The 26129-nt window shown below is 38.2% G+C and overlaps 1 protein-coding gene across 1 annotated transcript; it reads left to right on the top strand.

Moving 5' to 3' along the window:
- The first annotated feature begins 56 nt into the window (after positions 1-56).
- impact (impact RWD domain protein) lies at positions 57-24846 on the top strand. The gene is made up of 11 exons (XM_031753877.2): positions 57-220; positions 3655-3783; positions 3877-3929; positions 4056-4118; positions 4282-4367; positions 10521-10649; positions 10735-10829; positions 12536-12609; positions 14503-14593; positions 20483-20617; positions 24194-24846. The coding sequence occupies exons 1-11, from the start codon at positions 173-175 to the stop codon at positions 24251-24253; spliced, it is 963 nt and encodes a 320-aa protein (XP_031609737.1). The 5' UTR covers positions 57-172; the 3' UTR covers positions 24254-24846.
- The last annotated feature ends 1283 nt before the right edge of the window (positions 24847-26129 follow it).

Below are 26129 nucleotides of genomic sequence, written 5' to 3'. Positions count from 1 at the left end.
AACCCGGAAGTTAAAATACGCAGACCTGAGTCAATCTGCTTTGACCAGGAAGTAGTTTCGCAGAGCTGGGCGTCAACATATAACTCATGTACATGTGTGTCTTATGAGTTTTGTAGTTTACTGAATAATCAACACATTTGACATAGGTGACACTTAGTCATGAGAAGAATAAATGGCGGATATCGTAAATCCGGGGAATGATGGGGATCTTCAGGCTCAAGTAAGCACAAAGTACTTCCTTTTTTTAATCCTTAGAAAAAGTTAGGCAATCCTGTCAGTTTGTGCGAAATGTCTTGTTTGTTGTAATATTTTCAACTGGCCTGGTGAGAGCACGTAAGCCAAATGCGGTAGCTGTAGAGTTGGCAGTTTGAACAAGCACTGCTCTGTTATTTAAGATGAAAATGAATATACATGAGCAGCGCATAAAATAAACTTGAATAAACATACATACACAGACACACACATATACTGAAGGTTGTTCCCAAGGTGTCTGGATTCATTAACACTTTTGGAAGTGATGTTTGAAGCTCAGCAGGTGCAGCAGGGTGCACAGAGGCCACACATCAACGCAAAGTGTCAAAACAGCAGAAAAAAAGGGAAAAAAGTGAACACCATCGCTGACATACATAATTAAACTTTTTGTTGCTATACAGTTGTGAACCCACTGTCTTTATATTCAGGGAAAGTAAACATTGGCATGTAAGTTGGGAATCATAAAGAAAATAATGACATATACTGTCTTGAGATCAATAACTGTAATCTCACAATAACACTGTTCTCTGAGGCAATCATCTACATACATTACGACGTCTTTGTTTGTGTGTGTGTGTTATCATTCAGTTTGCAGCACAGATTTGCTGGAGTCCTATTGCTTTTCTTCACATATTCAAAGGGACATATTGATACTTCTCTTATTTCATTAGGTACACCTATTTAATGACTACTTAACACAAATATTTAATCAGCCAATCACATGGCAGCAATTCATTTTAATTAGGTATTTAGATATGGTCAGGATGACTTGCTAAAGTTCAACCTGAGCATCAAAATGGGGAAAAAAGGTGATTTGAGTGACTTTGAATGTGGCAAGGTTGTTGGTGCCAGATGGTCTGCTCTGAGCAGTTCAGTAACTGCTGATCTGCTGGGATTTTCTCACACAACCACTGCTAGGGTTTACAGAAGATGGTCTAAAAAAGAGAAAATATCCTGTTCTCTCTGTGTGAACGTCCCTTGTGATGCCAGAGGTCAGAGGAGAATGGCCAAGCTGCTTACAGCTGATAGGAATGTAACTCAAATAACCGCTCATTAAAACCAAGTAATGCAGAAGAACATCTCTAAATGTGCAACACACCCACCCTGCAACATTCGGCTGGTGGGGTCAGAATGAAAGCCTGGATCCCTCCTGCCATGTATCACAGTATCACAGGGTGGTGGTGGTATAATGGTGTGAGTGAGATTTACGAGGCACACTATGAACCCCTTAGTGCCAATTGAGCATCATTTAAATGTTATAACCCAACTATGACCACAGTGTACCCATCTTCTAACAGCTGCTTCCAGCAGGATAACGCACCATTTCACAAATCATCTCAAACTGGTTTCTTGAACATCACAACATCACAAAATCAAATAGCCTTCAGAGTCAACACATCTCATCCAATAGTATCCATCCTTTACGATGTGCTGGAACAGGAGAGTTGGTTGGATGTGCAGGTGTAACTGCGTGATGCTGTCATGTCAATATGCACTAAAATCTCTGAAGAATGTTTCCAGCACCTTGTTTAAATCTATTTCCCAAAGACTTAACAGAGTTATGAAAGCAAAGGGGGTTCCGGCTTGAAACTAGCAAGGTGTAACTAATAAAATGGCTGCTGAGTGTAGATACTGTTACAATGGTGGCTGCTCATATTAAGAAAGGCCAATAAGTTTTAATTATTGGGGTCAATGTAAGTACAAGTAATCCCAGTGAGACAAAGGCCTTTCTTCAAACAGCTCTAAGGACTGAGTTTACAGCAGGGCTGGCCAATTAAATTTCCCAAGTGGCCACAATTAGGGCCTAATTGTAACATTTACTCTTACCGGTTGCGTTTTATAAAGAGATAAAAATGAACATTGAAGTGAATTGAGTTCAGCTTTTTTGTGCAGCCCTCCACGACAGTCCAATTTCTCATGCTGCCTCTTGGAAAAATGAACTGCTCACCTTGGTTTAGTCTTGTCTATGTATGAGCAGGGATTCTACTGCTAATATCATCTCAGACATACAGCTCTGCCCCACCTGTCTGGTGTTCAAGTCTTCTTTGCCTGTTAAAAAGAAACTGACTTACACAGAGTGGGATGAACAGCTAATTTATGGCCGAGGCCAGGCTGAGGAGCTGCTCCAGGTCCCAAAGTTATTCCAAAGTTAGTCCAGAAGAGTGTAAAAACAAAAACATGAATTTGAAAATTATTATTAAATACACTTCATCTTTCCCTCTTTCATTTGATAAGTTCCACCACAGTGATTAATGAAGTAGTGTTGTCAGATAGGTAGGGAAAGAGCTATTTGGGCAATTTTATCAGGAAGTGAGAGGGGTGTGATGTATTTGTTCAGCCATTTCCCATTAACAACAGAGTAAGTGCTTTTGTGGAAGTATTTCCACTCTTCTCAAAGACTGCACAAGAAAATAAAGTGCCAGTATTACAAAATGTAATGTTTTATAGAAATAGCTGAAAGTCTTTCATCATGTTGCAGATAGCCTGTTTTTTATTTATCTACAAAGTCTGTGAAGATTGTGTGAAAGTGAAAGTCAGCAGCAGCATTCAGCCCATTTTAGCAAAAAGTTCATATCTGCAAACTAGGTGGGTATTTTTTTTTTATCACCCTTACTTACAGCCTTTATGTTAAATTAACTGTTTCCTAGATCTTTCAATAAACATAATGTACAGATGCAAGCATGGCATTTATCTTACCATCTTGGAGACAAAGCGAGTAAGGATATTTCCTAAAATGAAAACAAATGCCTTAAACTGCTTCTTCTTTTGGCTTCTCCGTTAGGGGTCGCCACAGCGGATCATCTCCTTCCATCTCACCCTATCCCTATCATCATTTTCTGTAACGCCAACTCTCTGTATGTCCTCATTCACAACATCCTTGAACCTTCTCTGAGGTCTTTCTCTTTTCCTCCTGCCTGGCAGCTCCATCTTCAGCATCCTTTGACCAGTATATGCACTATCCCTCCTCTGCACATGTCTAAACCATCTCAGCCTTTCCTCTCTTAGTTTGTCTCCAAACTGTTTGACCTGAGGTGCTCATGTACTCATTTCTAATTTTAGCATCTTCAGCTAGCATCTCTGACACAGCCTCCTGTCTTTTTGTCAGTACCAAGACCACACTCATCTCCACCCACTCCACCCTGCCTGCACTCTGTGCTTCACCTCTCTTGTGCACTGTCTGTTGCTTTGGAAGGTTGACCCCAGGTATTTAAACACTTCACTGCCTCTACTCAAGGGATAATTAATGTTTTTTTGAAGTACCTCTGTGACTCAAATAAAATGTCGGTTACACACGGATTAAATAAAGTGAGTGAAGCTTTCTGTACGTCCATGGTCCAAACAATGACCACCGAGTCTGATTTGATTAATCTAATTGCTTTGTTGTTCTTCTTTCTCTCTTAGATTGAAGAGGTCGAGGCTTTGTCTTCTATCTATGGTGATGAATGGTGTGTGATTGATGAAGCATCCAGGATATTTTGCATTAAAATATCTGCCGACTTGGAGGAGCCAAAACTGACAGCGTGTTTACAGGTGCAGAAAATTGCATATTAGTCACAAGTGTCCATCATGCATTTTTGTTTGTAATGCTGTTCTGATTTTTTTTTTTTTCCCTTTATTGATCAGATAATTCTCCCACCTGATTATCCAAGCGCAGCTCCGCCCATATACCAGATCAAGTAAGTCTGATTTGCCTTTCAAATTTAATATGGAGGAGATCTGCTGATTTGAAAGAACAGCATCCCACTCAACGGCCCACTCCTACTCCTACTCAATAACCCTGTGTTTGTTCTCGGCTGTTGTAGTGCAGTGTGGTTGCGAGGCCCTGAGAGGGCCAAATTGGCAAACAGCCTGGAAGACATCTATGTGTGAGTGCCTTTCATAATTTTTGACTTCACGAAGAGATACCGTAGAGGGATATTAGCCACATCAAAAGCTTTCATTGTCATTGTTTTCCATGATTCAATATCACTGTAGTTTGCATGCCTCTTATTTGACCCACCCTCACATAAAAATATTTCATTTTTATAGGGAGCACGCAGGGGAGAGCATCCTCTACCTATGGGTAGAAAAAGTTAGAGATTTCCTCATTGAGAAGTCCCAGAACTCAGAAACAGGTGAGGTGTGAAAAAAGGAAATTCCCACTTGAGGTCACACTTTATGGCCATTTTTAATGACTTGGAATAACACCTGACAGACCAGCTCAGTCTTGACCTCTCCAGAAGTGCTTCGTTGAATTCATAGAGTTGTAAGTGTAGACATTTTAGTCTCAAACTCTCAAAATAATTATATTTACACCCTGGTACAAAATATGAATAATTTCCACCTTGATAATGAATGCACTGTGGTTAGTTTTTATATAATTCATCCATGTAATCTATATTAAGTTGTGCAGAATTAAGGGTGTGGCCACTTTAGGTTACAGGGGTTTCTACATGTTCTTGTCTGGTTTTACTAAAAGATACTAAGGAGTCAGCTGTTCAGTTTATAGTGTCTTTCTGTGAGTATGTGTTGTTTTGGTTTAGTTTTTGTCCCTTAGCTGTAAAACACTGGGGTATTGTTGTCGCCCTGCTGGGTGGGCGGGTGACGGCGGCACCCAAGTTTGAGAATGCTTTAGCTTCAGCTAATAACTCACCAGTGCTAACATATCATTAAACTATGGTCGCATATGTTAGAAACCCCCCCAAACAAGCAAAATACAACAAAATAAAATAAACCACTAAGGCCTCAGTCACACAAGCCTCTTGACCTGCTGGCAACTACAGAGAGCAATGTGCATTTTCTATCTGGGGCAAGTAATTGCTGGAAATGAGAGGGTGCTGCCCCAGAAACCTCCTTGTCATTGCTTTGCCTGACAGGGGCCAATATTTGGTTGACATGGGTCACCTGCCAGTCTATAGGACTGTGTAATAAGGGCCTTACCCATTGGTGGTATTACAGCAGCTATGTCAATCTTTTATTTACAGTCTTTGCCTATAAAACTGTCTCCTGTAAACTTGCACGAATACATATTACAGGACTGAGGCTTAACAGTCTCTATATACAAACTGATAAAGTTAAAGGTGTAATAAACAACATTCCCTGTGCTGGATTATAGAGTTAAATGACCCTCCTGGGCTGCTTCACCCAAACAGTTCAGCCACTTTATGCAAGGCATGTCGATCAAGTCATGAAGCTTACCTGTTCTTGCAGGTAATATTGACTTAATCATGTGATTATCATAAGGAGAGAATTTAATTAATGACATGTTCCCACCTGAGTATACCAGAAAAGTTACTCAAAGTTACTCACATGATGTTTTTTTTTGGTAGCTGTATCATTTGTGGCTTTTTAACAGCATATGGGTCGTGTAGGTTATTTTTGGTGAGACACGTTGGATAAAATGACTTTGAAATATCACATTTTAAGCTTTCCTTCCATTTATCTATCCTTGACAGAACTGTACATGTTTTTATTTTTGTGAGAGAAGTTGAGAGACTAGTTGTCTGTACGGTGTAGTGGTTTACACATTCACAGGAAGTCATGTCAGGAAGGGTACAAACTGTCAAATCAAACATGTGTAGCCAACACTGTGGCAACCCTTTGTGAATAAGTGAAAGTAGCTGAAAGTAGCTCACTGTGTTATTAATCTGTCAAGTGGTGGCTGCGACTGATAAATTAGAACAGAATAGAATAGAATAGATCTTTATTGTCATTGTTCACAAAACAATGAAAAACCATTCAGCGGCTTTAAAGCTCTTTGACAACAAAAGACAAACAGGCTGTAGTATAAACATAAAATAAATAGAAATAAAGATAAACACAGTGAGGTAGCACATACAGAATAACACTGCACGGTGCAAGAGATACGAGTAACATGCTTAAAACTAAATTTCCAGTTACTGGATGACAGTCTATTCTTACTGAATAAGAAAGAGGGGTTTTTTTAAGTTGCTGGTTTTGGGCCTGATTAATCTGAATCTCTTCCCAGAGGGCAGAGGGAAGAATAGGGGAAGTCTGCTTTGGGTGTGGTACATTATAAAACAACAGGCTTTCCTTTGGAGTCAGCCATTGTCACAGAGCGAGGGTAGAGTGGCACCAATAACACATTCTGCCACCCTCACCACCTGTTGCATAGCCTTTCTGTTCTCCTCTATGCAGCTGATGAACCACACTGTGCAACAGTAGGTCAGGTGAGCGTGCTTTAACTTCCTCAAGAAGTAAAACCTCTGTTGGGCCTTCCCCACCTGATGTGAGATGTCTGTGATCCCGGTGAGGTCAGCCGAGATGCAAACATAAAGGAACTTAAAGCTTGCCAACCTCTCTACTTCTTCTTTGTGTGGCAAAGGGCAGAGTGCTCAGTGTGTTTCAGAAGTCCACGTCCATGATTTCCCTGCTTTTTTTCCCCTGTGTTTAAGTCCAGATTATTGGGATAATATCAGTCTGTGAGATGCCTGACCTCCTCCCTGCAGGCTTTTTCCATCACTGTCATATATCAGATGGTGGTATCATCATCAAATTTTACGTGTCAATGGGGGAGCAATCAGGAGTGAACAGCGAGTAGAAGAGGGGGCTGAGAACCCACCCCTGTGATGTGCCTGGTTCAGGATGAGAGTAGATGATGTGTGACCATCCATCCTGACATTCTGGGGTCCTTTGCTCAGGATGTCCAGTAAACACATGCAAAACTAACAGCCTAAGCTTAGGTTTGTGAACTAGTTTGTGGGGGATAACTATATTTACAGCTGAGTTAAAACCCACAAGCTGTGTAAGAGCTGTGTGGAGAGCTGTGATGACTGCATCCTATGTTTATCTTTTTTCTCGATATGCAAACTGGTGCGAGTCGAGGTCAGCAGGGATGGCTGCCTTAATCCGAACAAGGATGAGTCTCTCAAAGCATTTATTTATAGTGGGGGTTGGAGCAAGTGGGTGACAGTCAATAAGGCAGTTCATTTGACCTTTTCTTTGGACAAACTTTTTGGCAGTGGGTTTAACAAAATGTCAGTTTCAGTCTTTCCAAGGACTTGTTTATACGATAATCCACACAGTGGACGGGATCTAGACCACTGATTATCAGCAGGTCAGTTATTGGATCAATCCACTTACCCACTTGATGCTTCTTTTCTGTTAGAACACTCCTCCGTTCCTAAGACAACTGTCTAGTGCGGTCTAAAGCTGTGATAAGATGAGCAGAAAAGGCCTGTAGGGGCATTCAAAACTCCTCAAGACTCTGAGTGACTGCGCTGAATTGAGATCGATATCAGTGTAATACCTTTGGTTACCTCGGCAGAGTCTTTTGAAGTGTAAAAAGACGTAAAGGTACTCAAATTAAAGATTCTCTACAAGTGTCACACCGAATCAGATTTTCAGAAGGGGGCTGTCTTGTCTGTCTGACTTATCTAGTGCTGAGCAGCATCTATTATTGAGGCAGACGGTCTCTTTTGAGCAACAAGCCTGAAAAATATTAACTGTCCTCCCCATTGTTGTGTGTCATAATTCCCCTTTCTGCAATTCATGTGGTAATAAGTATAACTGGTCACAGCACTTCAGCTCAGGAGCGGGATTGACAGCTCATTCATTCAAAAGACAGGGACATTGTGTGCAAGAGGAAGAGGGGGATGATGAGTCTGAAGATGTATACTTCACAGAAAAGGAAATGAAAAGTGGGTAAACATGACAAAAGACATGAAAAGTACAGACAGAATATTGTTTCTGATGATGAAGTTTGGATTCATTAGATCACACAGGAGGAAAAAAGGTAGAAAAACAGAATTTATTCATTTAAATATGGAACATTTTAATGATTTGTAATTTTTTGCAGCTTTTGTGTGTGTGGTTCTGTCCTGTTTGTGCTGTGTGCAGGCATAGAATAAATAGTGTGAACCTTTATTAGCGTAAAACATACTAAATCCATGAGCAGCTCAACTTTGCCATTTGTTCTCTTTATTCTAGTCCTCTAAGATTAGTTAGCTTTTATTTCACTGAAAAATATACTTCTACTACACACACAAACACACATATTAAAGTCTGTATTTACCTTCTTATCAAATCCTGTTAGGAAAAGACACACACACACACACACACACACACACACACACACACAACGATGGATTAATTCTACTAAAAAGTATTGTGTATGCCAAGCCTGCTGCAACAAATCCTCTGTGCCACAGACCTCTGTTGTTGACAAGGTTGTTTTTTTTAGTTCCCTTTAAAGGTACGTGCTTTTTATGACAATCTTGCGTTTGCATTTTTTCTCCGAGGAAATTAATTGTAGCTGATATACTCTTACAAATACTAGAGTGAGTCACACTGTTGCACTTGGTGACATGTTCCACTGTCTGTTTTAAGTAGTTCATGCATACAGAATACTCAAGAACACCTAAACAAAATGTGCTAATCCACAGCTGAAAATAGTGCCCAGCAAACACACAGACTTCTATCGTTTTTTAGAGTTAAAAATAACTTCTAAGATAAATATTAGTGGATGGAAAAAACAAAGTAGAGAACTTCTGCTCCGGTATGACCGCACGCTTCATTCAGTTCAGTCTTATTTGGCATTGCTGAGTTTAGCATCAGCTGAGTGCTAAAAGAAAATGAACAGGAGCAGCTACTTTACTACCACTATCCTCTTTAAATGGATAACTGCAGGAAGATGTAGGCCATTATATCAATAACAGGAGGAACATTTTCAAGTCAAATTTTGAAATTAATTTAAATGTATAATTATAAGCTTGTAATGATTTTAGTCTTAAGGCTAGTTAGGCTTATAAATAATTAATTGTGATGATTTGTACCACATACATATGTATTTTGATGCTTTAAGTAATTAGTTCAGTTTATTATCCATTCAGCAATCTATATTTATCTCCATGTGCAGCTTACAGTTAATTATCACAGAGTGATAACGGGTCTAATTACATAAATATCTGCCTAAGGGTTTTTATTTTGTCAGTTATGTGTGCTGAAGAATAAAGAACCTATAAGTGACATTGTTACCTGCACTGACTGCTAATGCTTGAAAGTCCTTGGACTGCACCTTATTTTTACATGTAGGTGCTCTCACGCTAATGGAAAATTCAGTGTGTGAAAAACATAAGGACGGTGCTCAGAGAATTCAGCTGCACTTACACTAGATGACATGATCGTGCATTTGAGAATGACCTGAGTCTGAACCATAGACTGCATATAAAAGAAAGACATGGCCACTGTACCTTGGGATGACAGCTTTGGCCACCGACAGCTTGGTGTTTGAAATTCAGATGCAACGGGCAAATAAATCTATGAAAAACTGAACAAGATGGCTTTATTGTACAGCCTGACTTCTTTTTGCAATTAGAGGTGATGTGTCATACAGGTCATTTGTAATAAATACAGGTTTCAAGCACTTGTACATTTGTACATGTTTCAGGCCTAAAAGCTTCATGCTTCTTAGAGATACATCTTATGGTTTATTGATCAGATTGGTGGGGAAGGACAGATACATCTTTCCTAGTATTTTTAAAAAGAACATGCCCTTTTCCAAAGGCTTTCCAATTGATTTTGCTTAACAACCCATCTGGCTCGCCATGGTTGTTATTAATGCATCACTGGTTTGATATTTTCATGGGATTTGTTTACAATTACAAAAATATAGACAGGTAACAAAGCTTATTCTCTAAAATCCCAACTTTTGTTGGAGGATATTTAAATATTAATGCTGGCAGACTTTTCAAAGAGCAGATTTTATTAACTGCTATGATATCAGCTTGCTATGATCAAAAGCTGAGGGAAGGTCATGCATGCATGTAATTTTGGCACATTTATTTATGATTGTGTTGAAAGACCGCGTATAAGACATGATCTATATGTGCATAGATTATCAGCTGATAAAGGGTGTCCTCACACATGGCACACCTTTGTTTCCATAACAACAGAGTTCTAATTTCAGAGCACCTTTAGATTGGCTTTTGGTGTTTGATCTCTCGACATTGGCTTGTTTATTAGATGTTGTCAGATGTGTTGCAATTAATTTGCAGTCACATCCTTCCTGTTTTATCGATGGCACTTTACCCAGTCACATTTACAGTATTCTGGTTGAAGATTATATTAGCATTATCATGCATTCATATGCCAATGTTAAGGTTATGTAATGGTAATTTGGCGATGATTTGCTCAGTAGGTGTCATTTCAGTGCCAGGCACCCTGAGACTACAGACAGCTCGGTGAAGACCTTTACAGGCATCAGGGATATAAAAAAAAACAACTTTCTTATTAACATGACATAACATTTCTTATATTACTTCCTTCAGTGGAAGAACCAGAAAAAGTGAACATGACGGCTGAGAAGGATGTCGATGATGATGATGAAGACATTCCAGATCTCAGCAGTCTCAGACTGAATACAGAAAATGTGCACCTCTTCCTGGAACAGGCAAACGGTAAAAGTACATTTTAGTCTACGATGGCATCATTTCTGACAAAATCAGTCTCTTGTCTTATTATGGATAGTATTTTATCTTGTAGATGAAGAGTTGCCTCCAATTAAACATGGAAACCCCATCACAGACCGACGCAGTACCTTCCAGCCCCATTTGGCGCCTGTGGTGACTCCTAGACAGGTACAGCATGGAAATGAAGAGTATAATAAGAAATGATGTGCATAAAAAGATGGAGCTCCAACAGTGTACAGTTTGAATTTTGTGCCTCGTTTTTTTCATGAATGATGAATCCTCTCTGCAATCAACAATTCATACAAAATTCAACAGAAATACTTGATGAGCGGAAGAAATGCGATAATTTATATCTGAAACATCATCTGGTTCCTTCCTGCATGCTAATCTCACTCTCTGAGTCTCTGGTAACATACCAGCTTATCTTAAAAGCTTCCACCTGCTGTGAATTGCCATTTGTATAAAAATATTTACGCAGACAGCTGTCCTCTTTAGAGGACATAAACCAAATAGACGAAGAACTGGACATAATTTCCATAATTTTATATACTGATCTGGAAGTGACTGATTTCATTTATAGATATAAATGAAAACAAATTGGGCACATAATTAGTTTTTTCAACTTCTTCAGCTTCTATTTTTTTGTTCTTCTAAATTGGTCAGTACTAAATGGCATTAAATAAAAAAAATAAAAGGCTTTCATTGTCATTGCATTCAGGAGTGAGACTCCCGCTTGGTGCATATGAGAAAAATATGATATTAAAAAACATTAAGGACCCCATAAAACCACTTGCAGACAATATAAAGTGCCAATAAAGTCAATAAAGTCCCGGAGTCAGCAGAGTTCCCAGTCTGCAGTAGCTATTGCACTAATCTAATCTGAACTTATTTACTGTTTCTGTGTACTGTGATTATCTGCAGTTGTGTCCTCTAGGGTCCTTTGACCTGTATATGAATATATCAGTAATCAACCCACAGTATCCATAATGAAGTCACCCGTTGGTGAACCTGTTGTGCTCCTTTCACCCTTTGCATTTTGGTGTTATGGAAATGGATGTGACCAGTGACAGTGGATTTGACTGGGTAACTGAGGGACACTGCACACTCATATGGTGGCAACTTGTAACTTTCAAGGTAGCCTTGCCTTAAAGCGCACCCTGCTTGACCATGATGTCTGAAATGTTGTATTTAAGAAGACTTGAGACTAGCGATAACTCATTAGGAAAGTGTTTACAGAGGTCATCGATTAAATGGGTAATTTAAGCAATGACCCCCTTCGCCCCCTTCTGGTCATTAAAGGGAGTGCAGGTTTAAGGCACAATGCCGTCATGTTTCAGAGCTGAAAGCTACGTCTGTCTGTGATAACTGTTTTAGAGTAACTTTTGAAGTGTTGCTGAAGCCTTTGCCAGCACAGAAGCCAACTGGCTAAATTTGGTAACTAACTTGAAGGTGACATGATGGTGACAGCACTACAAAAATGGAACAGGCAGGGGAGGCATGAATTTAAAGCCAATTTTTGTCACACTATAGTCAAGCCTCAGTTTTATTTTGAGCCTTTCAGTGTCTGTTTAATTAATACATGAGGTGATTTAGCCTCATAAACAGTTGACTAATGCTGCTTTGTGCATTAGTCAGCAGTGTTAGACAGCATGTTGACTTGACAAGTTGTCATCTGCACAAATACAGCATCATTTTTAGTCTGACCTTCTTTTGGACATCACTGCTGTTTTAGTATGCCTTCAATCAGGATTTTAGCATGAAAGCAGGTTGCAGCTAACACAGTGCTGAAAAAGAGATGCCTTGCTTCAGCAGTAAAGTCAGTCTAAACGCATCTGAGAGTGACATTTCATTACTCCCCACATTATTTGTTACAGGTTAAAATGGTCCTGGAGAAGCTGTACGAAAACAAGAAGATTGCCAGTGCCACTCATAATATTTATGCATACAGGTTAGTAATGTCACATATTGCTCATATAGTTGCTAAAAAAATTTATAAACCCTTTGTAATGCTTGGATTTCTACACTGATTACTCATAATGTGTGGTTTTCTCGTCATCTAAGTTGTAATTATAGACAAACGCATTCACACTAAAGTAGTAACAGACAAGCAGTTATACTGTTTGAGTGTGGGTTGGAAAAATAATGAACCACTGTGCTAAAGACTGCAAAGTCTCAAGTGTTCCAGTAGATCAGCTAAGATTGGGAGTGTGATTTGTAGACTTGTCCTTCTCTAAATGTAAAGAATGATGATGTGATGTAAACCGTGCCTTAATACACGAATTTCTCAGAACCTTAGAAGTGACATTATAGAGATACACAAAGCATTTCTAAAACCCTGTGACTTTTATATTCCACAGTATGAAAAACTGCTACTCTGCTTAGCAGTGGATCACAGCAGGAGCACAATATGGAATCCTAAAAGAGTTGTAAAAGAAAGCAATAGTAACAGTAAAGCACCTTCAGAGATCTGTACAAGAAAAGTAGTGAATAAGAATTTTCTAAATAGAGGAAGACCACAAAAATGTTGGCAAAAATTCAGTAACAAGCTTATGATGAGCTTATGATGAGACAGACAAATAGAACTAGAACTAAATTAAATAAAAGCTAGCCTTTTGAAAGAAAAAAACTAAATGAAATGACTTTGTGAACTTAGAAAAGCCTTAGTTTAAATATTTGTTAGGTGGGTAGCAAAGTTTTACTACAACTTGCCTGATTAATGATCGATGAATGTGTTCATTAAGACTGAGATATCTACATGACTGTGAGCCAGCTGCTTTCAAATCGTTCTGTGTGTTTATTGTAATATCTTCACTGATTCTCCTCACACATAGCATCCGTACGATAATAATTAAACAGACTAAAACTGTGAAAACTAATAAGAACTATACTAAAATTAAACATTTTCAAACAATAAAAACTAAAGTGAAACAGGAAAATCTGCTCTGGAAACCAGCTGAAACTAATCTGAACTAAAATGTCACGACGGAGTACCACAGCGTGGACCTGCTTTGCTATTTCAGGGCCTGCACGTCTTGCAATCACTGAATTTAAAATTGTATTAAGCAAATTTTTCTCTGAGAATTGAATGGCAGCTTATGAAAGGTTGGCTGATTCAAAAAGGCAATTACCCAAACAGCTTCAATGGGAAAAGAATAAAATTCAAGCTTTTGGATGGACAAGTGAGGGTCCAACTTAAAAGCTGTAGCATGACTTGTCAGTTTAATCGAGACATCCCAGGTGTGGGTATAGAAATCTGAAATGAATCAGTTGTGATTACAAGGACACTACAGGAAACATCTAATAAAGGGGGTTCAATCTAATAAATTACATTAATATACATTATTTAGTTTAATATATAATGGATCTAATATAAATAAAGTATATATGTCTGTATGTGTTTACGCCCACAGTGGAGAAGAACATGAGATAAGTAAAGATTCAAGGCTCATCTGTCTTCCCCAAAGGGCACATTGCTGCAATTAAAGGTCAAAAAAGCACCAGAGAAAATGACGGCTTCTGACAGTACTGTGCATAATGTGAAAAGATGTGTGTATGTGTGTGTGGCCTTTCCCAGTGTGTGTTTGTGTTTTCTCAGGCATTGCCTGTGTGTGAGATGTGTGGTGTTTTGTTTTTTTTAAAGTGTCGTCTAATGAGGTCGATGTTGCGTCGTAGGTGCACTGCCTGGGTGGTCATTACTCACGGGGAGGATATTGTGACATTTAGACCACTTAAAAAAATGTTCCGGTGAAGAGGCTGTCAGTGTCACAGCGTCATACACTAACCACAACGTCTTAATGTTCTCCCGCCTAAAACCAAGCTGTTGTGATTCTGTCTGTTGTAGGATTTACTGCGAGGACAAGCACAGCTTCCTGCAGGACTGTGAAGATGACGGCGAGACAGCCGCGGGGGGGAGATTGCTCCATTTACTGCAGGTTATCATTTAATTAAATAAATGCTGGCTTTGGTCCAACAGATAACTCTTTCAGCTTCATACCAAAACTGCATGTTATGTTTGTTAAAAAGGTAAAAATCCCCAAAGAACTAGTCAGGTAGCCAAAGCCGAATGCACAAAAGCTTCCGCACAGTAATGGCAGCCACATTGTTAAATCTGCTGGCTGCCTTGAGCTTTCCTTTGGCTTTTGCATTCCTTAATTGGAGTCTGTGCTGCCCTGTTCATTTTCACAGTATGCATAATTTAGTTTATTTCTAAAGGACACTGACAGTTGTGTCCGATTTACATAGCCGTGCATATAGCTGAAGCTAATACCCAACACCAGTCCCTTGATGGGCATTAATGATTCAAGCAGCCATTAAAATTACATGCTACCACTTACAGTTTAATATGGAAACTGCTGTGATTTTGAAATTAAGATTGTTATCAGTAAGACACACTCCCACAATATCAACCTAAATGTTTTTCAAATGCAATGCATGCACTTGTAGACATATAGTATGATAGTGGTGATAACCACCACTTATTAATATCATATTTTGCAGCATAAATTGGAAACTTGACACTTTTTTTTTGTATTTACTGGCATTCAAAATAAGTTACTCTTAATGAGGGTAGCTGTTGTGACAGTTCTGACAGTTTATGTCACACCACCAAAGCAGATTAGGCCTTTTTGTTGAAAATTATAACATGTCACAGCGGGAAAGGCATAAGTGTGAATAATATAAATAAAAAACACGGCTGAGTTACATTTGGCTTCTCCAGTTCCAAGGTCCTGGTATTGTAACCTACTGTATATCCTCTGTATCAGTAAACAATGGGGGCATTTTTGGGTGAGGTGTCCTGAATATAAAGACAGATTTGATGTCATTAAGTGTGTATTTTATGATTCATTTTTTTCAGATTTATTTATATAGTGCCAAAACATAATCTTAATTCTCACGACACACCTTATATTGTGAGGTAGACAATGCTACAACCTTGCTGGGAGAAGCTGACTGATCCAGTGATCCAGTACGAGTGGCACTTTAAATTGGTGTGGAGAAAAAAATACTCCCTTTTAACAGGCAGAGATCTCTGGCAGAAGGTGGGTAAGGCATCTGCAGTGACCAGTTGGGTGGTGAGAGAAAGAGAAGAGAACAAAGAGGAGCACAGAGAGACCGTGATCAACAAACAGAAAAAAACACACACACATCAGAGAGATTAGTTAATGACATGCAGTAGAGCCATCAACAGTAAATGCATGTGCAAACGAGTTGGTCAGTGCATTATGGTAGATTCCTTAGCAGACTGGGAACATCGCAGGATATTATGCAGCATATTGCAGCCAGCTACAGGTCACTGCGCTAGCTTTGTCAAAAAGAAAGGTTTTAATAATGATTTTAAAAGTAGAGATACTGCATTTGACTTTAACCTAAACTGATGACTGAAGGTTCTACATATATTTCTGCTTCTCATAACAGCGAGTAAGCCGGCACTCCTGAAAGCAGAGTGCTTTATTTTCATATTATAAGGCATTTTGAGGTATAATGGAGGTTAGCATCATAAACAGTACGTTTTGTACTTTGTCAGAAAGCTTTTAGGACATACTGACATATCAATTATAGCCGTGAATCCTCCAAGTAACAATTTTCAGCATCATTCTGAAACAGGATGCTCCTAATTTTAATGATAATGTTTTTTTAATGCCTTTCAGCTTAATGGACAGTAAGGATTATAGAAATGTCGTTAACAGCTTATTGCGCATGCTAGTCTCTCTTGTTGGTATTAAACAGTATAAAAATGTTTATACACTGAATGCTAGGCCTTATTATAAATTCTGTTGCAGTTTCTTATAGCACACCTGCTATTTTTATTGAAATGACTTCATTAATACTTTCAATAGCACTTTTTCTAACACCTTTTCAGTCCTACCACTAAAAGTGCTTTATACTGTGAGCATTTAATATAAATATAATCTGTATTCACATACACACACAAGCAGTAATGTATCAAGGGCATTGGCGTTCAGGACACTTTGACATTCAGAATGGAGGAGCCCAGGATCGAACCACTGACCTTCCAGTTGTGGCCTTAAACCACAGCCAACTGTATAGGGAGAAAGAAGTATTAATTCAGTTTTATGAATAGCAACCTTTCTAATAGATTAAGTAAGTAATCTAAACACTGCTGTTTTCCTTCTACTGATGGTGTCACATAAAGCTCTAAGAATATGTATTCAAACTCCAGTGAAAATCAATTCAGGACGTTCATAAAATTCAGAGTAATGTCCATAACAGAGCATCAAAACTGCGTCTCTTTTAAATTAGACAGGCTATCTAATGAATTTCTTTGAGCCTGTCAGGGTTGATTTTGAGACACTGAGATGATGTGATGTGGAAATACTGAAGCTGCCAGTCCCTAAGGCAGAGCCGAACATTGATTCAGAGAAGTGTGCTTGCTGAGAAAAACAGAACTGAGATTGTTCTTTATGTTTTGTATGGGGATGTGGCTGCAGTAGTATAAACCACGCTTCTAATGTTTAAGTAGTGTGTAGGTTTCCTCCACTGGGAGCTATGGTCCCACTATAATAATTTCACACAGTCATTAATCCTTTTATTTCAAATATCAAAGAAGCACTTGTCACTGGGTTTTACTGTCAGATGGCCCTATGATTCACACACACACACACACACCCACATCGCACTAAAATGTGTTATTGTCCACACAGTTTTTGTTTCCCTGTAACGTTGAATGAAAGCCAGTAAAAGGTTTGTGACCAAACTAAAAGTTTCCTATAACACAAAGCTCAGCGGTGACTTGTAGTAGTTGTGTCATACTCATTACTCCTAGGTGCTGCGTCGTGTCAGAGCTTTTCCAGATGAAATCCATGACTCGTGTCAAAGTTCATTTTCATTCATAGGATGACAGCAGTCGCCGCTGCAAGTGTGGCCCTGTTAAAGAGATAAATCACTGTGAAATGGTGCATTGGATTATTGGTGTGGATATGTCAGAAACTGAGATCTGCTACACTGAATTCAGATGAATCAAGCGCTCATATGTTCGCTTTAAAAACTTGCTCAGCCAGTCTTTGCTTTAAATTATCTTTTAAATGCTAAAAGAATAAAAAAAAACCTAATTTACCTGCATCTGTGTTATTATATGTTCTATATTAGCTATCAAGGAAGCGCATTAAGCTTTATTTCTCCTATTCTAAAGCTTTCTCGACACCAACAGAGTGTAGCTATAATCAATATAATAATCGATATATTTATATTGAAAATAAGCAAGAGAATAATGTGAATGATACAAGAGTGCTTCATAGTGACAGACCTAATTTTACAAGGGAGGAAAGAAGTGCTATGTGGCTCTGGAGGCTGATCTGATACTAAGTGATGTATGAATGGAGGTGAATGAGACTTGCTGTACAAAGTGCTTTGAGTGCTCACGTAGTAGAAAAGCACTAGGTAAGAACCAATCCATTAACTATGATGCTAGATATTACAAGGTGCAAGTAAAAGCTAAGCTGCAGAGGAAACATTTTTTTAGAGTGGAAAAAAAGATCATTCTTCAGTTAGGCAAAATGGTTGCTTCACTGCATAGAAATACCAGAATAAAGGAACTTGTTTTTTATGCACATTGAAAAATTAGCAGCTCTGTAATTCTTCTCATTGCTCAGTGAAGCAATTTAGCAACTTTAGGTTCACTATTGTAGTTTGTACTCGTGCTGTCCTTGGGGTCTTTTACATGCATGAGCTATAAAAACAGATTGGTCCCTTCTCAGCATTAAATGGTAGCAGACACACTGAGCAACTGGCTGCTGATCCTAGGATGATTAGGCAACATTTAGCAGGTTAAAATGGTAGAAATGAAAAAGAGTCTTAAAGAAAAACCGAAACATGACTCCAAATTGATAATGTTTGCTAACAAGATCACCAAATTAACTTCCATATCAGCGACAATATGTCACAGTTTTTATTAATTTTGACCTTGTAAAACTAACTTATTTATACATTTGGTACATTTACGGTATCTTGCACTGTTGACTTACAGCGACATGGTTCTGAGTTAGAGCCTTGGCCAAGGGCAGGGGCAGCTTTAAAGCTCCTCTTCAGTTTCTTTCATCCAAACAACGCTAGGCTAATTTTGCTGTCACTGTGTCCTTGACCAAAGACTGGGTCACATCAGAGGTTAGTCTCCAGGCGCTGCATGGAAGCCACCCACTGCTTCTAATATTCCTGATAGTAAATGGGGAGAATGATAAAGGAAAATCAGTGCATTTAATCCTAAAACCAGATCAATGCAAGCTATCAGCCTCCTCCTTTTATAGATTTTTTTTCTAACTCGCAGGCATGAGAGCAGATTTAAGAAATCAGGTAAATTCCTGTAGCTGTCTGACCTGTAACTGCATCTGCTGTCCTCCATCTTTCTGAGCAACACAGTGATTAATCTTCTACCCGCAACACTCTCAGCATAGTGAGCAATTTACATGAAGAGCTTTTCCCAAATCTCATTCCTCTCCATAAGGCTTTCTTCCCATTTCCTCATTTAGATGTGTGCACGCTCACAGTGAATGTGCAAGTGTGTGGTGATGAATAAAAGTGGGATCTTATTGATAGAGCTGGCAGTCAGATGTGGATGAGTCCCTTCAAATGACAGATTGCTTTTTGTGTGTGTGGCAGTGCAAAGTAAAGTTCTTCACTTCATTTTAAAACCACAGTCTGGTGTTTTGGGAAATATGCCTTTTGCCATTTACTGGGAATTTCATTAATCTCAATTTAATCTTTGTGCGCTCAGAACTTAAGAGTTGCAGAACTTGAAGAGGACCATGGGGAAACAGAAAAACAATCTTAAGGCTTTTTCTTTTTTATATATTTACACATTTTTTATATTGCACATCTTATTTGCAAACAAACTTTAGAGATATGAGAGTGCACCTTTGACGATTCTGGCCTCTCCTGTAAAGCTGCAGTAGCATTTTTTTTTTCTTTTTCCATCTCGAGGTATCAAGATGACAAACTCTAAACAAACTGTAAACATAAAACTGTTATTAGACTGAGAGAGAGAGAGAACAATTAAATATTGCACTTACTGAATAAGGCTAATATTCACTCTTTTTTTATGGGGTTTTAGTTCATAGCAAATCCCGAGGGGAACAATACACTCGTTGGCTGCCAAGTACTTCACACATTTGCCAAATTCATGTCTGCAGTTTGGTACTGGTTCAAGGCAGGTAGAGCTGCAAAGAGCTACCTGCTGCAGCTGGACTTGACAGTTTTTGACAGGAAAATCAAAGCAATCATGTAAAAGGTGCCAAAATGCTTTTTATAGTTGAGCGTACCAGCAGAGCAGGGTGATAATTATCCATATGTTCATTGCAGGGTGCAATGCCATTCATGTAGATGTAGACAGTTGATTTATTGTACTTTTTCTGAATGATTATGGTATTTTATTGCTTAGAAAACTGTATTATTTCAGTTTTTTGAGATCATATTTAGTTTTATTGTGGTTTTTATTTCATTTGTGTTTGAGTAGAATATTTCACTTATGTGATTTAATGAATTAATTGAACATCAAGCCCTTTTGTTTCTGTCCTAATATAAGTTAACTGTGTCCTGGAACCACATATTGAACACACGAAATTGAAAGTAAAATAAATCTCTTTGTCTGACTCTGGAAGACAGCAAAATAATAAATTATACCACAAATACACAAATTTTAGATTTATAGGTTATTGGCTTTAGACTGGAAGCTTAGTCAGATGCATTTCATGAAGATTCATCTGTTTATTATCCATCAAATATAATGTAAAATATATTTGATGCAGTTTGAAAATAGCTATCAAAGCTCTCAGCCAGCTCATTTTACACATGTTTATTTCTCACAACAGATCCTGGACGTGCGTAATGTCATGGTGGTCGTGTCTAGGTGGTTCGGGGGCATTTTGTTAGGTCCCGATCGCTTCAAACACATCAACAACTGTGCTCGTAACATCCTGGTGGAGGAAGGATACACTGCTTCTACGGTGAGACACACTCTGAGCCTTTTACACATTGCTCTGTCATCTTCTGCTGACACATCATCGGTCAAATTTGACTTTGCTGCCAGTTTTCTGTTGCAGGAGACCACCTGATTTCTTGTAGTTTAATTGACTTACCACCCAGTGTTCCTCCAATTATCTGGAAACAAAGAGATTGACTGCAGGCGAGGTTTTGCCTTTCTGGCATCCAAAGCAGAGTCAGAATGCAGGGGTTGTACTGTTACACAGTATAGTTACAGTGAGACATCACTTTATTACAGAAATATGGTGTGTTTTCACTTTTCAGTAGACATCACATTAAAGATATTGGTTTTTTTGAAGTGTCTGGTTGCAACATGTTCTGGAGATCAAACACGCTTTCACCGGCCTGAAGTTAGGTCCAGTGTGCTTTGAAGTCGCCTTTGTGTTCTGCAAAGTTATTCCATTGATACATGATTGACCTTTGAGTGGCTGCAACAGATAGATTAAAGGTACTGCAAACCTACATTTTTAAAAGTTTGTCCTTCTTCCAAACCCCATCAACTCACTGTAAAAATCAGCACATTATTTTATTCCCTTCCTGACTGCAAAGGCCCAGTTCCCGCTGGATGTGAAACCCAGACTCTGTGACAACTTATTAGAATTTGCTGCCTGTGGAAAGAGAACTTAACACCTCTGCAGAATTGCTCTATTTCATGAAGTCTACTAAAAATCTACATAAGAATTTAAGATGATTAGATTAGATTGAAAACAAACCCTTTATTTTTAGAACGTGACTCGAAACTATTTTGTATGACATTCAAATAACTTAAGTCATTCAAACCTAATAAAAATCTAGAACTGGGGTCCTCCCACAGGCCAATGTCAAAATTCATGAAAACTATACCGCTTTGTACTGTATTTCATTCGACCATTTCTATAGTAAGACACAGGAGTGGAGCATTGTAGACATTTGTCCATACATACTAAGCTTTTTTAATATTTCCAGATTTGTCTGGTGTGACGAAATTTAAGTCATCTTACTTACAGTTAAAAAAATAATAAAAATGACTTTTATCAACATAAACCACCACAATTTTAACAGACAAATTGCAAATATAATTAAAATTAACACTTAAACTTTGAAACATGGAAGTAATGTCACACCATACATTTTTTAACACTAGTAATTACTACTTTCAAACTGTGCCCTCTGAAACTCAAGCACCAGGTCATTATAATGATCTCTCTTCAGGTTGTACTGTGCTGCTAAACAGATACGTTAAAACCAATAATGTGTCTATTAGGCAACACCTAACTTGACACTCAGTTACCAAAACTTTGAGGACCCCTGATCTATATAAGGGAGGGACATGAATGCATTTAAGGAGGTTTCATCCTCGTTTTTTAAATTGGCTCTGTTTAAATTGAATTAAAAAAAAAAAAAATCAGCTTGAGTTTAACATTGTAGCCTCCTCAATATCTCGTACTGAGGTGTATTTGTGATTACCTCATGAGATCATATATGACATTCTTGTTTTTCACTGCGCATGAGACAGTAAGTATTATTCAAGATCAATTTTTTCACCCGTTTTAAATTTTAGTATGCTGATTCGCAGTAAGTCTAACTGATGCTGATGGGAATTTATTCGGGTGTAATTTTCTAAGTCTAAATTTGACCTGATGGTAGTGGTGGAGGATTACATTTTAGATTTCATGGTACTTTCCAGTGCTGTGCAAAAGTATTGAGCCTTCTTTATGTTTTGAAGCCAGACTTTTCTGTACTTCAATAGTTTTAAGGCTTTCTGGAGGTTTTTGAAAGTTTTCTTTTGACTTTGACTGCTTTCACTCATTTTCAGTCCACTCCTTGTGCCTGACCATTTGTTTTTAGCTTCACTGACCTATGATTTGTTCAAACATGAAAGAGACACCAGTGTAAAAAAGTGTCTACATATAACAGAAAACCAATTTAAATTATATCTTCAGGTGGTTTGTTACTTACAGCCTGTCACAAAACCACATATTTTTCCAGTTTATAAAAACAAATGCCATAATTAACAAAGACAGTGATTCCCAAAGAGCTGTTAGCCTGATAATTCTTTGGGAATCACTTGGCATGGTGTGCTGTGTGTTCTCAGAAAATTGAAGGAAACTGGAGGATAAAAGTGGCAGGCCTAAAAAAAGATTTATTTTTATTTTTTTTTAAAATCAGATGAGCAGTATCTGAAAGTCATTAAGAAATAGGAAGTAATCCAGCAAAGACTTGACACACGGCCTGAGAGATGCTTTGCTGAGGTCTCATCATCGACAGGGTGGCTGACAAGAAATTATTCTTAGGAAACGGGAAGAAAAAGCTGAGGTTCACTAAATTACAGAAGAACTGGACTGAAAATCAGTGGCAACAAATTTTGTACATGTTTAAATCACTGTACCCATTTTGCATTTTCCTAGCAAAATGTAAAGAAATGAGGGCTGACTTTTGCACAGCACTATATTTCACTAAATATGGAGAAATTTCACAAATGTCCCCTTGGCGATAGGATGGATTGCTTAAATCAGATTCATCTCAAAGACATGACGAATTTAAAAAAATGTCACATTAACCTCAGAGTAGCCGGTTATTTTCTGTGCTGTGTGTACACCGGACACCGGAAAGCAATAAAGAGAGAAAACGAGGAGGTCTTCTCAGCCACAACCTCATAACGTCCCTTAAACTGATAACTGTTAAGAATTTCCTGAGTCAAGCTTTAATGATGGGCTGATGTGTATAAAAATTACATTTAACAAACAGGACCTGAACCCTTGAGGCACACTTATTTAATTTCGTCTATGAAGATATGTTGGTGGAAATCTGGAACATTTTATTCTTTGAGGAGGAAACAGTCAGTCCCTGAAATCAGTGTCCCACGGCTCCTTCTTAACAGTGTACAGCCTTTACAAAAGTCAGCATATTTCCCCAACAAACAATGAGACAATATCGAATGGGAGAAAATCATTTTTGGTAAGGTGAGTGAGATCAGTTTTGCAAAAGCTAAATCCAAAATTCCATAAAGTCTCTGAATACCTGGATAGGATTTGATTCATGAGAAAAAGAGACTACAGTTTAGAGGGGAAAAGAAGAGCTGAATCAGTCTCACACCTGAAGAGGAACAGGTCACTGCCGGTTACTTTGCAGTATGTGAGTCACTTATTAAAAATGGTATCAAAGCAATTTCCTGTTGTATAAATTGATGCATCAAGACAGACTCAGTGAACATTTTGTTCACCCTGCACTATGTAAAAGAGGTTTCAGAGTTCTCTACAAGTTGGCAGTCTGGATTGCCAGACTAATAATTAGCAGAGGATGTTTCCTAAAAGTACTTAGGATGGCAATGTTTTGTTTGATGCAATTACAGGAATACATTAAAACAGCATGGTGCATGTCAATCAGTACATTGCAATTTGCACATTTGCAAACACAGTGGGAGTTTTAGGCAAAAGAGTTTATCATGAGCTGTAAAGAAGCACTCAGATATTAAGCATGGAAAAAGCTCTGGCACCATTAAATAGAGTGCTAATGTAACACAATCATTCATTCTCTAATCCTCCCCTCTTGGTTCACAGGATGAGGCCACCAAGTCAGGACTAAAGACCAAAAGGCCAAAAGGCAAGAAGACGAAGTGAATTTCAGAAGAAAAATCAGGACCTTTTTTCAAGCGCACGTTCAGTATTTGATGTCGAATTCAATGAAATGCTCGTTTTTAGAAAATTGAGATATGTCTTAGAAGACAAATGGTTTCTAGCAATTTAGTTTTCATTCAAGGTAATAAAATATCATGTGGGATTTCAAAATGATGTCTCAGATGACTGCTTTAACTCTGGAATGTGTATTTTTATATTTAGTTTAAGAAGCCTTGAAATGAAATGTGTACAGTTCACCACATTTTCATTAAAACAAATTGTGGGGATTTGTGCAATGATCATGACTTTGAATGTACCCCACATCTGAAGATTGTTGATCCATGTCTGAAGAATACACCAGTATTATTAAATCCTTGAATTACAGATTTTTTTTTTCTGCATGCGCTCCCAGTATTTTAAAAATTGTAATGCTCCATCATGATGGAGCTACAGTAACGAGGTTGTCTCTGCAAGCCTTAATTCATCTCCCAGTTGAATCTGCATCTCAATAGCAATCTTTCACGAATCATTTCATCGTTTCCAAGAAATACAATCATAAATCACTGCTTAATAAAATGGAGTTTACTGAGTTGCAACACAGTCCACGTCCATTTTCTCCAGTGCATTTGGCACACACTTCTAGCCTGTTAAATAGACATCCTTTTCACATTTTGTATGTCTTTCAGAGCGTTTACCACTCATTCCCTCCTGTGAGATTTTGTCTCACCTCACCTTTTTGTGTCACTCGATCCCTGGAAAGACATTCTGCATATTAATGCTTTGAAGTGGGTTTTAAGCACCAAAGGACCACTATCTAAATATATCCAAGTCTCATCTAGGCACTTTTTAATTTGGTTCCACCAGCAGAACCCGACTATTATGATGCAAAAAAAAAAAAGAAGTTGATTATCTGTGCTCATTATCTTCAGAAAATATAACTGATAGCATACAAATGTAGAGAGATATTTTGCTTGAATGAAAGCGCAAATGATAACACAAATGGAAGATTTTAGAAAAATTTCCTCCAAGTCTGTTTACAAAGCTGCCTGCTCATTTCAGCCATTAGAAATAATTACAGCTAATTCACTTAGCAGAGAGTTGTTTCTCCCTGACAAGCTGTCATCACGCTGAACCCAATCATCTCAGCCCTTAATCATGTTTTTCAGGGGCTTGCAAAGAACTCAATTTCATACTCAAGGCTGAGGAGAATAATTAGAGCGCTTGGTTTCAAATTTCATCTGTACAGTCCGTACCGATACTGCCACGCAAGCCTGTTAGGTCATTGTTTCAGTAACTACCCAAGAACATTCAGTTCATATTGTATATTTTTGCACATTGTCACGTTATGCTTCAAGCTGAAGTTGTACAGGGAGTGCAGAATTATTAGGCAAGTTGTATTTTTGAGGAATAATTTTATTATTGAACAACAACCATGTTCTCAATGAACCCAAAAAACTCATTAATATCAAAGCTGAATGTTTTTGGAAGTAATTTTTAGTTTGTTTTTAGTTTTAGCTATTTTAGGGGGATATCTGTGTGTGCAGGTGACTATTACTGTGCATAATTATTAGGCAACTTAACAAAACACAAATATATACCCATTTCAATTATTTATTTTTACCAGTGAAACCAATATAACATCTCCACATTCACAAATATACATTTCTGACATTCAAAAACAAAACAAAAACAAATCAGCGACCAATATAGCCACCTTTCTTTGCAAGGACACTCAAAAGCCTGCCATCCATGGATTCTGTCAGTGTTTTGATCTGTTCACCATCAACATTGCGTGCAGCAGCAACCACAGCCTCCCAGACACTGTTCAGAGAGGTGTACTGTTTTCCCTCCTTGTAAATCTCACATTTGATGATGGACC

Source organism: Oreochromis aureus, linkage group 23 (genome assembly GCF_013358895.1).
Source record: "Oreochromis aureus strain Israel breed Guangdong linkage group 23, ZZ_aureus, whole genome shotgun sequence".
Classification (NCBI taxonomy): domain Eukaryota; kingdom Metazoa; phylum Chordata; class Actinopteri; order Cichliformes; family Cichlidae; genus Oreochromis; species Oreochromis aureus.
The sequence above is the reverse complement of the archived record's forward strand: the minus strand, read 5'-3'. Positions and strand labels throughout refer to the sequence as shown.

Coding starts and splice junctions, on each gene's coding strand:
- impact (XM_031753877.2), top strand. CDS start 173: ATGGCGGATATCGTAAATCCGGGGAATGATGGGGATCTTCAGGCTCAA. Junction 221..3,654: donor ATGGGGATCTTCAGGCTCAA/GTAAGCACAAAG, acceptor TTTCTCTCTTAG/ATTGAAGAGGTCGAGGCTTT. Junction 10,830..12,535: donor CTGTGGTGACTCCTAGACAG/GTACAGCATGGA, acceptor TATTTGTTACAG/GTTAAAATGGTCCTGGAGAA.